Source organism: Spea bombifrons, chromosome 7, assembly GCF_027358695.1.
Source record: "Spea bombifrons isolate aSpeBom1 chromosome 7, aSpeBom1.2.pri, whole genome shotgun sequence".
Lineage (NCBI taxonomy): Eukaryota > Metazoa > Chordata > Amphibia > Anura > Pelobatidae > Spea > Spea bombifrons.
The window spans coordinates 4,677,051-4,694,033 of record NC_071093.1 but is presented as its reverse complement, the minus strand read 5'-3'; the positions used below and the strand labels follow the sequence as shown (position 1 = coordinate 4,694,033).

The following is a 16,983-nucleotide window of genomic DNA, read 5'->3' as shown; positions in this document are numbered from 1 at the left end:
CCTCCCAACAGTCCCAGTTTTTATAGAGCAGCCCAGACTTTTGGACACTGTCCCACTATCTCAATTTTGTAAGCAATGGTGATCATGGGCCAGTTGGGGAGATCCTCTGATATCCCCTGATCAGCCCATTGAGCTGTAGAATCAATGAGTTGCAGCACAGATCTCCATTGTAGCCCCCAAGCTGAGCACCATGAAGTTGAGATCAGGGATGTATCCTTGTCTACCTAAGGCAGCAGGTCCAGGGGGGCAGCAGTCCCCTTGCTACAAAAATGAGAGGACAGTATGGCCTCTTGGGCTGTCAAGTCCCCCGGTGTCCCGCCGCACAATGGGCAGGTTACTAGGGAGATCTTTGATCTCCCCAACCGGCCTCTTTGCTTTGGAGACTGTACTGGCTCAGCACAGCCTCCATAGACTGCGCTCCTTTAAAACATGACACGGATATGATGTGACATCCCACCATTCTGTATCTTAATGGTGCTATCTACCTTTAGTCTGCCTAAACTTACAGTATATCGGGGTTTTTTTTACACATTTTATTATTTTGCTATAGCTTTTCAAGAAAGAGTCTTAGATTATTTTTGAGATCACCTTGAGGTCCACAATATTGACTTTGATAGCTTTCTGTTAGATTAGTTCTAATCAAGTAAATCACCAAAAATAAGCTCAGGTTGGCATGGCCGATGAAATATTGTTCAGCTTGGAGATTGAATGCAGATTCTGGAAAATTAGTCCAACTGCGCTGCAGAATTCCCATCGGTAAATCAGCTTAACGTCCATGTGTATTAAAAACAGCTTCATCAGGAATGGACTCTGTAGGGTTTTATAGAAAATGAGTGGATACATGTATCTATTTCATATGAATACGCACTTTGTAATAAAAATATATCAGTATACCTATGAGGGAACATAAATAACATCGGTAAGATAATGTAAGAAATTGTACATTAAATAATTAACATTTCCACAAAGTAACACGGCAAATGAATACTAAAATAATTCCTTTTTTTTAATGTAAAAAATTATACCCTCATAAAAGAATTGCAGAACAAAACTGAGAAAAATAAACATTGAAAAATGTCATCTGAATTCACAATATGCACCTAATTACTAAATAGAAAATGACTAATACTTTCCATAAGTACAACATTTGGATGGTATACTTGTTTTACCTTCCCATCCACTATCTACTTATAACAAATAACTATGAAAACATAAATACAGAGGCTTCTAAAAACAATTGTATATCGCATAAAATGATTGCGCCCCCGGTGACATCACAGCTATCGTGTTATGCTCTGTGAACAATACCTATATATTTCTTTTCTGGAGCATATATATTGTTTTCACAACATATATGATTAATACACCTCTTGAAGCAACGCTAGCTATTATTCTCTTTCCATAATGACCTTTGATCCCATTTTGTACACCGATCAGTAATCACCTCATTACCTCAAAGAGTTCTGAGGTCATCACTTGACAAGCTCATTTGTTACTGTACTTGAACTATAGATATCATTCAATCTGTTCCCTACAACGCGACTCTCGACTCTATGAGTCTTTCTATAAATTCATTTTACAAAAAAAAAGGCCCTTTTATATTTTTATATTTATTAACACATCAACTTACTTATTATTTTACGGAGTATTTTTGGCACATTCTTGCGGATGAATTCCCAAGGGAAATGTATATATTTTTTTTATAATGCTTTGAATCATCGTTTTATTTTTCTAGTCAAGAAAGGAAATTTTGTATCATATTATCCAACCTTTCGGGAAACGTAGATTTTAAATTTAGATTTTTTGTTGGCTATTTTATTCCTTCTTTTTTTTTCCAATCTGAAATTGATATGACATATAGATTGTTTACTTTAATTATATGTTTCTTGTTTAATGTAGCTATAGCATTCTGCTATGTACCAGTTAACAAAGCTGAAGCATATGTTGCAAATACAGTAATGAAGTATATAAAAAGAGTATTATACTTGATATTGCTTCAATCTCTTCGCTACCCTCTTATAATGATGGTTTTATAATATACTATAAATAACCAAAAATTCTAATTATTTATATAATGGATTTAACAAGAGGAAAAGACTCATCCGTAAGTTTTAAATATTCTTTTAATTAAAAAAAAAACATTCTGAAATATTGTAGATAATAGATAATGAGTATTTTACAAAACATGGAATATATTGGAGAAAAAGGGGATAGAATTAAAACTGATGTTATAACTCCAACAAGTATTTTAATTCAACATGGTCTGCTTTTTTTCCAGTTTTTATTGTTCATTGTAATGATAGTCTGTTCCATTTATATATCGCCATCATATTCTATAGCAGTGTACAATGAGCAATCAGGGTATAACAATTTGGATTTAACACCAGGTGAGGAGCTCAAACCAGCTTGTCAATAGAAATCCAGTCTGACCTTAAACCTTGACCTCTCGCTAACACTCGCACCTCCAATGTTTGGATCGAACTGCGATACATATAATTTCTTTTAATTAAAATAGCCACTTAAATAATAAATATATATTTCACCACGTTGATGAGTGTAAAAATCTCGAAGGAAGGTTACTCTACTACACCAAAAATATCTCAACATCATCGACTGATACATTTGTAGCCAGTGCCTTTATGAGCTTTTAGTAACGGTTCCCTTGTCTGTTGTGTCCTCGTCCACACTTCACTTGTAATCATCTTCAGTCTGAAAACACATTCCCTAGAGCCCCTGATGGGAGCCATATGTGCCATCGGTAGGGACTACTTACCCATGTAAGATGCACAATGGGGCAATGTTCTGAAATTTTAATTGGAATTCCTATAGTTTTCCCCCAACGGATGCGACATCACTATGTAACTGCCCACATCGCATAGACTGTGATATGACATCATGCCACGTTCTACCCCCATGATGTGGGAGCGTTGTCACACTGCATAATGCTCCATTCACGTAATTCTCTCTTCTCGATCCTTGGACACTTGCGCGGTTTCTGACACCAATATGTCTAAGATCGGTTAATTACGTCCTATTATTTTTATAGTGTTTAGATTTGTTAAAGTGACAGTTGAAAGTTTGACAGCTGATGTGAGATATTAGTTTGGTTATGCAGAATAATGTAAATGTTGTCAGATTTCTATTTTTAGATTTTCTATCTTTTAGTTTTGTCCATTTTTTTTCTTTACTGTATTTGTTTGTTTTGGTATTTTTTGTTAGAGACTAAGAGTTTTAGCTGTCTCATGATTGGCTGAAAGCGACAATCTAAATTCATCTTGGGTTTCATTTTTTTGGCGTAGAGAGATTATGATATTCAGGAACTTCTCATGGGTAATCCCAAGAGCTCTCCCTCTATAGCACTTTATGGGAGATAGGAGCAGACCAGGCTGAGTTGGAGAGACAGGGCTTGTCGCCATACCTAGCAACTCACTTAGATTAACCTGGAGTCTCCTGGAAAATCACTGCTGCCCCGGGTCTCTCAGTCAGTTACATAGAAATTTGATGGCAAACAAGACTGATTTGGCCCATCTAGTCAACCCTTATACACCAATTCCATGTATGATTCTTCTATTTCCGGGCAAAAGAACAACGATTGACCATGCTCAATCCCCAGCCATTTCCTCCATTGACTAAAGACAACTACATACGGCTACTTACAACTAGCCCTGCCCCTTCACAAAGCCACTCCCTCAAAAGAGGTGGAGCTCAGGATAGTCTACCCGGAGAAGTTTGCCTCTCATGGGGCTCAAATAGGAAAAAAAACAGCATGTAATGTTGGGTCCCCCTACTTGGAAATCAAAGGTTTTATCAGAGGTCTAGTCATCGGCTATGTTGCTTCCAGAGAAAAACAAGAGACTTCCCAACTATACCTACAAGACCAGACTGGCAATAATAAGGTGGCCCCGGCACTTTAAGGCCAGTGGCCGTCTGATACCATAAGCGCTGACAACTTTTACATACTATGTGTGGCCTCACACTACGTTTTTATGCTCCTGTAGTTGCAGCATTGGATCTGCCGCTGGAGCAATTACCTGGTGTGCCAGATGGCCGGTCTACCCACTTATACAATAATAGTTATTTTTTACGTGAATTCACATTTTTTTGAACTCCCTAGCCATCCTTTATACAAGATTCAAACCCTGTAGCTTCTGAATTGTTCCCTACTATTTTTTTTTTATGAATAAATATTACATTTTCCATTTCCCCATCTTTTGGAATCTCTCCTGTCAAGAAATATTGGTTTATAATTTCAGATAAAGGTGCAGCGAGGCGACATCTAAACTCATTTAACTCTCCAGAAAATATCTCTTCTCGGACACATTGATTTATATACTTTTGATCTAGAGCCTCTGCGAAAATGCTGCTGATGCTAAATAGAAAATATGGCAGTTATTAAATTCCTCGCATGTAAAAGAGCACATCGTATCTGATAATAACCGTAAAATCATATTGCCTAGACTTTGCCGAGAATGCCCACCAAACGCTTTAAAGATGCAATGTCTGGGCTTGCTGAGCAAGACCCGTGAGTCCCCTCCGGGCAATCTTTTTTTTTCCAATTTATTAATTTAAAATATTTGATGTTTTATGGTTCTTATTTATCCAAAACCTGCCTGGCGTAGAACAGCACCCAAGATCAGGATGTAGAACTTTTTTTCGGTCTGGGAGAAGTTCTTCTTTCTGAGATGTCCTAGTGACCATGTTCTACACCCCACAGAAAGGTCTTTATATAAAAATATAAATATATTAAATATGGTTTCCCCATACATTTAGAACCATAAAAGCAATACCACCCAACACGAATATCGCTTGGGCTTTTAAAACATAACGAGGTTGTGTGATAAATCGAGAAACCACAAGATCTTCATATCTTTACGAGCATGTTTTCAGATTTATATATATTTCGCGACCTGTCATCATTTTAATGCAAGAATTAATTGTTGCCAACATCTGCCAAGGCTAGAGATCATGAAGATTAATTATAGATAGTTCCGGAGACTTTGCTTGACTGTAGAATGAAGTCGTGAAGCTGCTTGAACACAAATAATCATCAACCCGCGCTGGGGGGGTTCAACGTTGCCTTCTACTGCCATCCCAAGCAATAAACTGGTAGAGAGAGCCAACGTAAAGTCGGAGAAGCAAGATGTGTTTATCTTAATACCTCTTCATCTGAAAGTATCATAAAGTTGGGTAAATTGTTACCCACATCAAATAGTTTCCTTGGTGCCTGTGGAATGAAGCACCAACATCTCAGAAAATCACTGAATAATTCGTTATAGATATTCTTTCCACTCCAGTACTTAATATTGTTGAGCGTTCTCCGCAAGCATACGTAGGAACTCTCTAACATTTCTCCCAAGTGTCCTTCTTTAGGAGGCATCGTTCCTCTTTCTAACGCCTTTAATGCCCCTCTTTTCTAGGAGGTCAGAATGTTTACTGGGTATGAGGGTATCGCAGGGTTCTACAGCCCGAAAAGCCCCGATAATGTGTATAGAAACAGCAGGAGATGACCTTTGTCTGGCCTGGTCCTGTCTTTCCTGGTCCCTTCCTACAGAAGGAAGAGGAGATGTCCAGGCCACCATATCCAGAAAGTTCTTACATATTCCCACCACGGAAATAATATTTTTCCAATTTACCTCAACTTATGCTGAATGCACCTCTTTAAAACTATCCAATGTGTGTATGGTTTTCTATAATTTTTTCCTAATATTTCATATTTTCATATTTCTTAATAAAAAACATTCTTAATAATAATAACTATAATAATAATTATTAATAATAATTAATAATAATAACAATAATATAGTAATAATAATAATAAAAAGCTTCCTGGAGAATATTTTACCTCAGGATCAGGCGCTATCCATTTTCACGACATTCCAAATCCATGCATCAGTTCCCTCATATATCATTATATCAGAAAATGATAGTAAAAGTGACATGCATTAATATCCCTTATATTAAATGAAAATTATTTTTTTTAAAAACTTTAACCCCTTAATGACAAAGCCCGTACAATGGGTTTAGGGACCCCCCATTGTCCTTAAGGGGTTAATACAGTGTCATAAACGCTGATATCAAGAACAAAATGACTGAATAGTGTAGAATGTAGAATCAACACTCGCGCTCCTTCATTTGCATTGTGTCTGCACGGCTAGTTTTGCCAAATTTTGTCAGACTTATTATTTGTGCTAATGAATTTCCCCCCACCGTCTGCCGCGGAGCCTTTAACCCCTTAATGACAAAGCCCGTACATGTACGGGCTCAAAATGCATTGTTTTCAATGGGTTTAGGGACCGCCCATTGTCCTTGAGGGGTTAATGGAACGACGCTGCATAAAAGATATCATTATCTTCACCGGCAGGTAAAATTTCATTATTATGCGCTATTTTGAAAGGTTTCCGTATTACTGACCTTAAAAACTTGTACTTTACAAATAATAGCCCCGCTTTACAAAGCAGAACGCTGAACCCTGGGCCCTGTAGCGGCGATGAAGCCTCCTGCAATTAAGAAGAGAAATCATTGTCACTGCGGATAAACAGAGACAGATAATCAGCATCTAAAATTAAGTGTTTAAGCGAACTGATCTTTGCAAATGCACCGCTAAATTGCCGGAATGTTATTAGAATGGGGCTTTCGGGAGCGTTGAATTTGAGATATAATAGGTATTACACAGACGTAAATGGAATTCTAAAACGTTACGAAAATGCACTTTCCTGAACGCTGTTAAACAGCGTAACTTGGTTTAAACGGCATCGATCTTGAGACCCCGAGGAACATAAATTGCGTTTATAGATTTTGTGTAAATAATATATTCATGTTTCATGTTGCAGACCCGCCTTTATTTCACATTTTTAATCCATCGCGTTCCGGTATCGCCGTTTCATGATAGATAAAGAGCGGGTCGGGTATGTTTCTCGGCTCCAAGGTTTGGTCTTTGTGCAAACCCTAAATGGATTTGGGCAAAAAAAACTCTGAAATAAGGAATAGTTGGCTACAATGTATCATTGTAACATGGCGTTAGAGCTCTTAGTTGAATGGAAATGTTTAATTTCTGTGATCGAAGTCCCTAAGAGGTTCTCTGTACCTGAATAGTTTTGCCACCCCCAAAAAAACACTTTGTTCTTAAACTTATCAGGGATTCCCAGTGCAAAGAATTTGAGAAAAGAATAAACTTAAGTGTAATTTCAACTTAACCAATGGTGGATATTGGTTTTTTTTGGAAAAAGATGTCTGGAGTGGGACTTTCTAGATCTGTTAAATTTGGCATCATCGTGTCCCATAGTAAGATGGCTTGACGACTTGAGTTAGGGAATAATGAGCCAACTCATATTGGACAACAAAAAACGAAGACATAGGTTCACCCATAAAAGGTATCCCCGAAAAGAGGATAAAAACCTGAATTTGGCCAATTTGGCCTTCCAAGATAATCCCTGGATCAACATCTTTTAAATTATACCCAGAATCCCAGATAGAATTTAGATTCTTGGTCCATTTGTGTTATCTCTTTACTTTTTTGAATGACGTGACAGTAACAAAGTAGCAATAAAGGGCTTAGAGATATTATTACTCGATGTGATGACGGATGCTTTGTGCCGATCATCGTTCACGTCTTGTATGTCATTTTTTTTTTTTAAATTGTATCGATCTGACTTTCTCTGCAGGTTTAGGAAAGAGAGAACTCCAGAAAAGCCTCCATCACCAATCACTCAGAGCGAATCTATTCTACCGTCAATAGACGGTTTTGTCAGCAAGACGAGTAACAGCATTAAATAAATCCAAAATGAAAGTTTTATTTAAGATTAATTGACAAGTGCAGGGTGTAATGGGCTGCGAGATTCCATCGTTTGAGACTCGTTTGCTGAAACAGCTTGTCATATCGAATTTATCTACCAGAAACACTAGAATTAGTAAAAAAATGGGATCATGGAGTTATAAAACAAGCAAATGTGTTCATTTGTGTGCTAGAGAAAGACAATAACAAAAAAAAAAGGAATGGCGGCTTTATTTTGCCAATTTCTTATTGTTTCTTATAATTTGTCTAAAATCTGAAAGGTCTTTGCTCCTTTTTTGTTTGGTTTTCAATGTTATTCTATTTAGGGGCTACAGATTTATAGGAATGGTCTTTTTATGCCTTTTATTCTTTAAAATTACTTTTTGTTTATTTTTTTAACTTTTTATTTTTTGTTTATCCTTTTTTTTCTGCCTGATTTCTTTTTTTAAGCTACTCTTTATGGACCACTGGAGCGCGGCACAATGGGACCTTCTAGTCCCAATGTAACTATAGGTTCTCCCTGATAATATATTGGCAACACAATTGAGGTCCCTTTAAATACATCTGGGCTATACAGATGGGCTATCATCAACGAGCCCTGTGAACCAGCATCAACGACGCTGGAGCACCGATCCTGACCTGTGACGTATCGGGTACATGACTTGTTCCTTCAAACCATCGTTTTATGACTTACCTGATACGTTACCGGCCACTGACCAGGAGGCGCGATAATCACTTCTGATCTATGGGGTCTACAGATGAAATCCACAAAACCAGGCCGGAAGTTGTAAGCAGTAAGCCCTGGCATTATGATTTATAGATCTACCCGCTTGCAAATGACCAACTGCTAGATTGATGTCACCTTCTTCATCCAAAGCAGCATCAGAGGAGAAGCCGAGTCCTAGATATATATATATATATATATATATATATTGCCAATTGTATACCTCTTTTCGTCATTATTGTAAATATTGGCTTCCTATGGGATGCCCACGTCTTGGCACTTAAATGGTTAAATTGGTTAACCACCCCCCCCCCCAAAAAAAACGCACCGCATTGGGAACAGAAGCGAACGTACTTATTAAATATCGACTCCGAATCCCTACAGGAGCTCATGCGGTAAATGAGCGGCCCTCGTGGCTCCAGCAGATATTATTCAGAATGCGACAAGCACTGAAAATCCAACTGTTTTCGGGTCATAACTGTGAAACTTGCTGATCGCTTGTAATTTTGGCACCAAAAACGCTCATTAAGAATCACATTTAGAAAATTACAAGTTCGTTGCTTTCCATATCATTTAAATGTTCCACGGGAAGCCGGTGGGGTTTTTCTTATACCTTCTGTATATAAAACATTCTGCAGCTTTCTGCGCTTGGGAATGAGGCACTCTTTATAAAACTTTAAAAATAATGAACAGCAAATCATTTCTGCTGCAGTCATTTTTAACATATATATATATATATATTTTTTATTATTATTTATTATTTTATATATAAAATAATATTTTATATTTATATATATTTTATATATAAAAAATATATAAAAATGTATATATTTATATATATTTTTTATATATAGCGCCGTCATATTCTGCAGCGCAGCTCAATGGGCAAACAGGACACGACAAGAAGTGGATCACATCACAGTTTGGACCCTGCTCAAAGGAGCTTACAATCTATTATTATTATTATTATTATTATTTTTATATTCATATAAATTACACAGTCATATAAAAGGCCATATTTAACAATGCACAAGTGGAGCAAATCTGGGACAAAACTCTAAATTCTATCACAGTTTTGTTCTAAATAAATTTAAAAGGTTGCCCTTACACAAAATATGGAGATCTAGTAGAATAAGCAAATAACCAATAGATATTTCATTATATTCTTTCCTCTGAAGTTTCAATCACATAAAACAACCCAGAAACTTATAAAAAAAGCATTTTCAATGGCGGTGGAGACAGCCTATCAGTGCACGCTTTTTTGTCACATGACAATCAAGAAGTCCCGGGAAAAAAACAAAAAACGTGGCGAAATTTGACATGATTAGAGAACTATGTCTGCGAAGGTTTGCGGCATCCAGCAGTACTAAGAAAGATGTTTCTAATGTCTCATTTACAGCAGAGCCTTCTATTATTCTAGAATTGTGTCTATTTCACAAAAACGATGAGTAAAACAATAACAGAATCTGGAAAGTAGTCCTGGAGAACATCTAATTTATTTCAAGGACTGATACATTCAGGGTCAGGCTGGCAGGGACGAGGTGGCCCTAGCGGCCGCTTGATGACACAGATGTGGCCGACTGCTGGAGTGACGGATGGGGGAACTGACGGCCGACGGCCCACCAGGTGTTTGCCCTGTCAGGGGATGGCTACACCCGTGACAAATCAGTATTGGGGGGGGGGGGTTGTGGGCAACCCATGAGTTGTAGGGAATGGCCGGAGACCAGAGATGAAATGCTTGCTTTCTTGAGTCTGGCGTCCCAGACTGGTTTCCACCAAAGGAGCCATTTATTTTAGAACCATCCATTATCCAAACCTTAATGGTGAGCGTTAAAAAAAAAATAAACCCCACATACACCATTTTTCCTTTTTTTTGAAACAGTTTCCGACTCCGGATTTCCCGACGCTCATTGTAGAACCTGTCAACATTTTCTAACAAAAGGCGTCCGTTTTAATTGATGTAAAACAAATTCATGTTATTAATCTTACAGGACCGCACAAAGGAACGGAGAAACGGCATTAATATCACTGAATCTGGAAAGTGTGGATTCCTTTGTGAAATTCACAAGTTCTGCCAAGACACAAATTACTCAAGTACTAATGAATGCGGGGAAATCAGCGGGTCCGGACACATTAAGTGCAGTCATTTTTCTTTCCTTTTTTCTCTTTTTTTGGTTTTTTAAAAATGAAGTTTTTGTAAATGCAGTCCACCGTTCTAGCATTAAAGTGTTTGAACAGCTTGAAGAAACGGACTTTATTGTCTGCAAATACTGAAATTGCTGTCAGCTGGTCTGTGAAAGTAGATATAGCAACTTAAAACTCAAATGTTCTACTCCCCGCCGTGCGCATGTTCATATGGGGCGCATGTGTACTTCACTATTCAATTCCCAGGGAAGCCCTACCACCCCGTATGATCGTATCACTGCTTTAACACAGCTAGCAATTATACACCTGTACTCAAAGCAGGTGATGGAATGGCTTGAAAACTGGTTTAATAGAGCAGAACCCTGCGTGTTTGTTAAATTGGGGTTCTTTTGAATAACACATTCTGCAAAACTCCAAGTCCAAGTCATTTCTTTTTCTTTTCCATCGTCTCAATTAAATGTATTATACTAATCATCTACGAGGCAACTTCATTTGTGATTTTAGAAGGCGTTGCAAGGTGGTGATTTATCTGTAATTTACCCAGTGATACAGAATGTGCAGAACTCTTTACATAGACCTGGAGAAATCCTTGACACATAGATCTAGAGAGATCCTTGACACACAGATCTAGAGAGATCCTTGACACACAGATCTAGAGAAATCCTTGATTTATAGATCTGGGGAAATCCTAGGCACATACCTCTGGAGAGATCCTTGACATATAGATCTAGAGAGATCTTTGACACATAGATCTGGATAAATCCTTGATACACAGCCCTAGATTAATCCTTGCTACATAGCCTGGGAGAAATGCTTTATACATGGTCTTAGATGAATCCTTGATACACAGACCTTGAGGAATCTTTGATACATAATCCTAGAGAAATCCTTCACACATAGTCCCGGAGAAATGCTTTATACATAGTCCCGGAGAAATCCTTCACACGTAGTCCCGGAGAAATCCTTCACACATAGTCCCGGAGAAATGCTTTATACATAGTCCCGGAGAAATCCTTCACACGTAGTCCCGGAGAAATCCTTCACACATAGTCCCGGATAAATCCTTCACACGTAGTCCCGGAGAAATCCTTCACACATAGTCCCGGAGGAACCATTGATTCATAGTCCCAGGTAAATGCTTTACGGGTTTTAGAACTGAACCTGCGCTGTCATTTTTGCTTGCTTTGTATGTCAATAGTGTGACAAGCAACGTTTTCTTACATATGTGTTGTATGAGATACATGAAGTTCTGTAGTGCCTCTGGGAACGGCAAAGGTACATATCTTGAACTGTTTACTAGTCAGATGAACGTTATTACAATAATGTCTTAAAAATTTTACTAGTAGTTTAGTGTTTGTAAGTTACCTGAAAACCTATGCATTACTCCATTGATTCGAGGAACACATTTCATGACCTTTGAAGCTTATATTAATAAGTACTGCTTTTCCCTTACGGCCAAAAAATAGATTTTGTGATTCATTTAATTTTCCTCTTGGACAAAACAAAGGAACACTGGGGACGTTTGAACCTGGTGGTCTTTAGCCTTGTTTTTAAAGTAATTATCTCTGTACAGGTAGCAGACTAGAACAATCAGCAGGACATTCCATTGGTTGCTATGGCGATAGCTTTACTTTTTGACTTTTTTTGCACTAGAATTGTTCAGTATAGATAAACTCTACTGTGTTCAACCCATCACAAAGTGATTCTCACTGAACCTTAGGGGTCCTGAAAGCCTACGCGGCTACGGGAATCTGTAGTCGATGGGGACACCTTTGATTAGGACAATCGTTGGCTAAAGACTTTCCTCTTGCGGCAATCAGGGCCGGCCCTACAATGGAGCCGACAAGCGCTTTTTTTTTTCTTTATTCAGTTTAATGGGAAATCTAATTTTAACTCATTAAATACCAAGGCAAGCTTTCCATCAATGATGAGTAATACTGGTCCTTCACAATACGTTATTAATCCCAACGCGCTGTTTAGTAGATAAACGTTAGCGGGTTCCGTGCGGAATTCAGGAAATCTAAATGCTTCCAATGGATTCAGCAGATCTGATACAAAATACGAGGGCCTGACAGATGTTCCATCGGTCGCTTTGTGAAATGTGTCGTTTTCTCATTTTCTTTTGATGAGATATGAGCAGAGTTGGCAAAGGGAATTTGTCACCTGCTCTTAAGTTTAATTATCCAATAATTGTATTTAATCAGGATAGGTTCTTATGTTTTTGTAAATCTTATGCTTTGTTTTATTCCACCAGATTTTGTGCGACAAACAAGTGATCGGAGCAAGCGGAGCATTAAAGTGGGAAGACAAAGACCCCGCTGAAAGTTTGGTAAACAATGTTGCCCACGGTAGACTTCACAGTCCGCTCCGTCTGTTTGTTAAACAGTCTAGTCTTCAAAGACAAGACCAGATGTCTTATTTCGACAGGATAGAAAACTTCTGGGACTGGCTGGAGAACATTAGCGATACCCAAGAGTCCCTGGTACGAACTAAACGCAGGCCCATCGTAAAAACGGGCAAATTCAAGAAGATGTTTGGATGGGGAGATTTTCATTCCAATATCAAAACCGTAAAGTTGAATCTACTCATTACCGGGAAAATTGTTGACCACGGAAATGGGACCTTCAGCGTGTATTTCCGCCATAACTCCACCGGTCTCGGGAACGTCTCCGTCAGCCTTGTCCCTCCTTCCAAAGTGGTGGAATTCGAAACGTCTGCACAGTCGACTCTGGAGAACAAGGATTCCAAGTCTTTCAACTGTCGGATTGAGTACGAAAAGACCGACAGGGCAAAGAAGACTGCTCTGTGCAACTTTGACCCTTCTAAAATCTGTTACCAAGAACAAACACAGAGTCACGTCTCTTGGTTGTGCTCGAAACCCTTCAAAGTCATTTGCATTTACATCGCTTTTTTCAGCATAGACTACAAACTTGTACAAAAGGTCTGCCCCGATTATAATTATCATAGTGAAACACCGTATCTGTCCACCGGTTGAAGAACACCTATTAGTTTAACGAATCGGGACTTGGTTCACAGTCGATTGGCAGGGACAATCTCATACGAAGCATCCCTTTGTTTTCTTCGATGGACAACGTTTCTTTATTGGGTGGAAACAACGTGATTGTGACAGTGTTACACTTGCATACTATATTTAACTTTTCATAACGGTAGGATATTTCTGTAATTTGGAAGTCACGTAGTCGAAAAATAAAATCAGGGACCGTTGACGCGTAACAAGGCGATGAGGTTTATGCATGAAATAAGCTCAGACGTATTAACATACTTGAAGCAAGATTAATAAATATAAAGACACAGCATGGACGATGTTACAAAGTCACAAGAATAACAAAAGAAAACCAATATTGATGTTGGGAATTATCAGCCTAAATCTAAACCAACAGTAAGGCTAATCTATCACTGATACTAATTAAATTTAAAATGGAAGGCAAGAATCCTCAGTGATTATGCCTAATTAATTATTATTATTATTATTAATAATATTATTATTTTTATTATTATTATTATTTTTGTTCTTATAATTATAATTATTATTATTATTATTTTGCTTAGTTTTGTGATTAACGCAAACGGCCAAAAATGTGAAATTTTTTTTTGATGCGGCATGGTAAGGCGGAAGACTTTATCAGGACTTTTTTGTGACCTATTGTTATTTTATATATATTTATATATATATATATATATATATATATATATATATATATATAGCAAGGCCTTTTTATTAGAAGTATAACTTATGAAATTGTATTCATGATTTAATAATTATAAATATTATTTTTCCGATGTTTAAGCACATTAAGCATATTAAGAAATTACACATTTTTTTATGATTTGTCCCTTGAAAATAGACATTCTAATGTTGATCAGAATTATTATTATTATTATTTTACTACCATAATTGGTGAGAAATAACCACTAAACCACTAATATTAAGACAGTTCTTGCCTATATCCCACCCTATGAACAGACGGGTTTTCTTCTATCGCTTTGATACCAGAATGAGTGTAACAAGTTTTGATTGGCAAGATCTCTGGAAGCAAACGTAAGACATTGTACAGTAATATTACTCGGATTATATGAAATGAAGCGTGTAAAACTAAATGAAAGCATAGAATTCTTATTTAGTTGCATGTTTAATAGCAAATTTATGTTCCCGGGAATTTTATCTAAAAAGTTCTGTGACATAGCAGAGAAATACTAGAACAGATCGCGTGATTAGCTTAGTGGAGAATTCTTTACTATTTTGGTGATAGTAATAAAATATATCGCTTTTGAATACTGTGTTGGATTTGTCAGATATGGCTGTTGTTTTTTTCTTTATTAAAAAAACAATGTTTCCAATCAAATAATAATGATATTGGGGGAATCTATACATCTAAGCCCCTTGGATCTGAAAACATGGGATGTGGAGATTCCATACATTTTATACCAATCCTGCCTCTTTTTTTCACCCTACTTGCCGCCAGCAGCATCCTCAAAGTCTGTCGACCCTCATTTTTTGAAGGGGATAGTAAATTAAATTCTGGGTGGGACACAAATTAGCTACAGACAGAGCTGGTTGGAGATACCCAAGCGTAATGACTGGATACCATTTCATAATACAGATTAAAGGGTAAAGTAAAGCGGCCCCATTGGTTTTGCCCACTTTTTGGTGGGTTCAAGAAAGTTCTACAGTGTCCCTTCCATGCCATTGGCACATGCATGCAAAAGGAAAGGGTTTATTTCCAAAAATTTGACTTTTCAGGCAAAAAATATTCAACTCCTTGATATCCAGAGCTGGAAGCTGAAATGCTCAACTCTCAGCTCAGGATATGGGGGGGATGAAACTTGCTTCTCCCATGTGGGTTTTATCCGACATCTATGGTGGAAGAATTGCTCCGGAACAATCAGGAGAGTATCACGTGGTCATCCTACTCCGTGCACATGTTCCGCACACTCCTGCCTACTCTCCCAACAATAAGGAGAGCTAGTCCTGAGAAGTTCACAGGTATGCCGATATCACCCCGTATTATGAAGGTCCAAACCCTGTGAGTTCCTCCTTCCTTGGAACAATGACGCTAAGAAGTTGCGCATGTGCGATATTAAGGTCTACGACCAGCTTCTACTCAACGTAGGGAGTTCATATCCTAAATTAGTAACATTTTTACTTACACTTCATAATAGAAATTTTAAGGCTGCAATTGTGACCAAAGAGTGACCAGATGGCCTCTTAAACCAGATGCACAAAACAAAATATGAATCAATACAGACAAAATAGCCGTCTCATTGTATTCCCTTTCTAATCATGTATTATGATACTGGTAACATTACTCAAAGTTTTCTTTCCTTTTTGAAATATTAATAGGACTTTGACACTACAATTAATATCGTTCCCTAGAATTTGATTAGCATTGCTAGATTATGCGAGTTCTTTGGAAAATGTTTCCTGCGAGCTTGAGAAATGTAACAGTGAATAATAAACAAGATCATTAGAGGTAAAAGTATTAGTTTGTTGAGACTAAAATTATTTCAGTCCAACCAAGTCTTTGCCCTACAAAAATATCATTTTTTCCCCACTTGTTATATATATATACTTTTCGTATACAATGATAGGTACTCATTTTAATTATAGAATGCATTGTGTGACAATGTCCATCAATTGGATAAAGACCTGTTGGTAAAAGAGGTAAAGAAAGTGACAGAAAGTAACATTTAATTCATTCCTGAATAAGTCTGATGATATAGACATCTACGAACCAAGATTTAGATTGGCCTGGGTTGTCTGCAGGGTGCCCTGTTTCTTGAGCATGATCTCTGTGGTATGCACACTGCAAAGCTGATTTACCTTGATTGCTGCTGTAGATCGCACCCAAGGCCACGCCCCAGCCGGCCCATCCACAGCCTCTGCCCTCCCCCGCGGAGCAATGGCATATGATAATATCAGCAGCACAGCCTTTATAGTATAAATTAGCAGGTTGGCGAGATCAGATATCTCCCTCATAGCTGACCCATTGAGCAGTGACTAGGGGTCCAGATCTGCCTCTTGTTTTATGGCAGCTGGAGGGAGTATGTAACCTACCTGGACCTGCCGCCCCAGCCCAAGCTTGATGATCACTGGCATATCTGGGAACTCTCTGGATTTGACTCGGAGTCTCCAAGTAAAGATCGGCCACCCTTGGTCTCCGAGTCAGTTTCCTTCTCTGGGGCGGGGAGCAATGTTTCCTAATTTTTCATGTGTAGCAAATATGTTTAATTTTGTAGGAGAGAGTAGCTAGGTTTATAAACCACTCTGAAAGATGAAGATTCTCATGACATTGTCTTATTACATTTTCTCATAATAAACACA

At 37.9% G+C, this 16,983-nt stretch overlaps 1 protein-coding gene across 1 annotated transcript in view; it reads left to right on the top strand.

The window, feature by feature from the left end:
• The window catches only part of NXPH2 (neurexophilin 2), a 31,959-nt gene extending 17,858 nt beyond the window's left edge, over positions 1-14,101 (top strand). Inside the window, exon 3 of the mRNA XM_053470838.1 lies at positions 12,895-14,101. Coding sequence (XP_053326813.1) covers positions 12,895-13,635 — 741 coding nt within the window. The 3' untranslated portion in view covers positions 13,636-14,101. The remainder of the gene's footprint in view (positions 1-12,894) is intronic.
• The last annotated feature ends 2,882 nt before the right edge of the window (positions 14,102-16,983 follow it).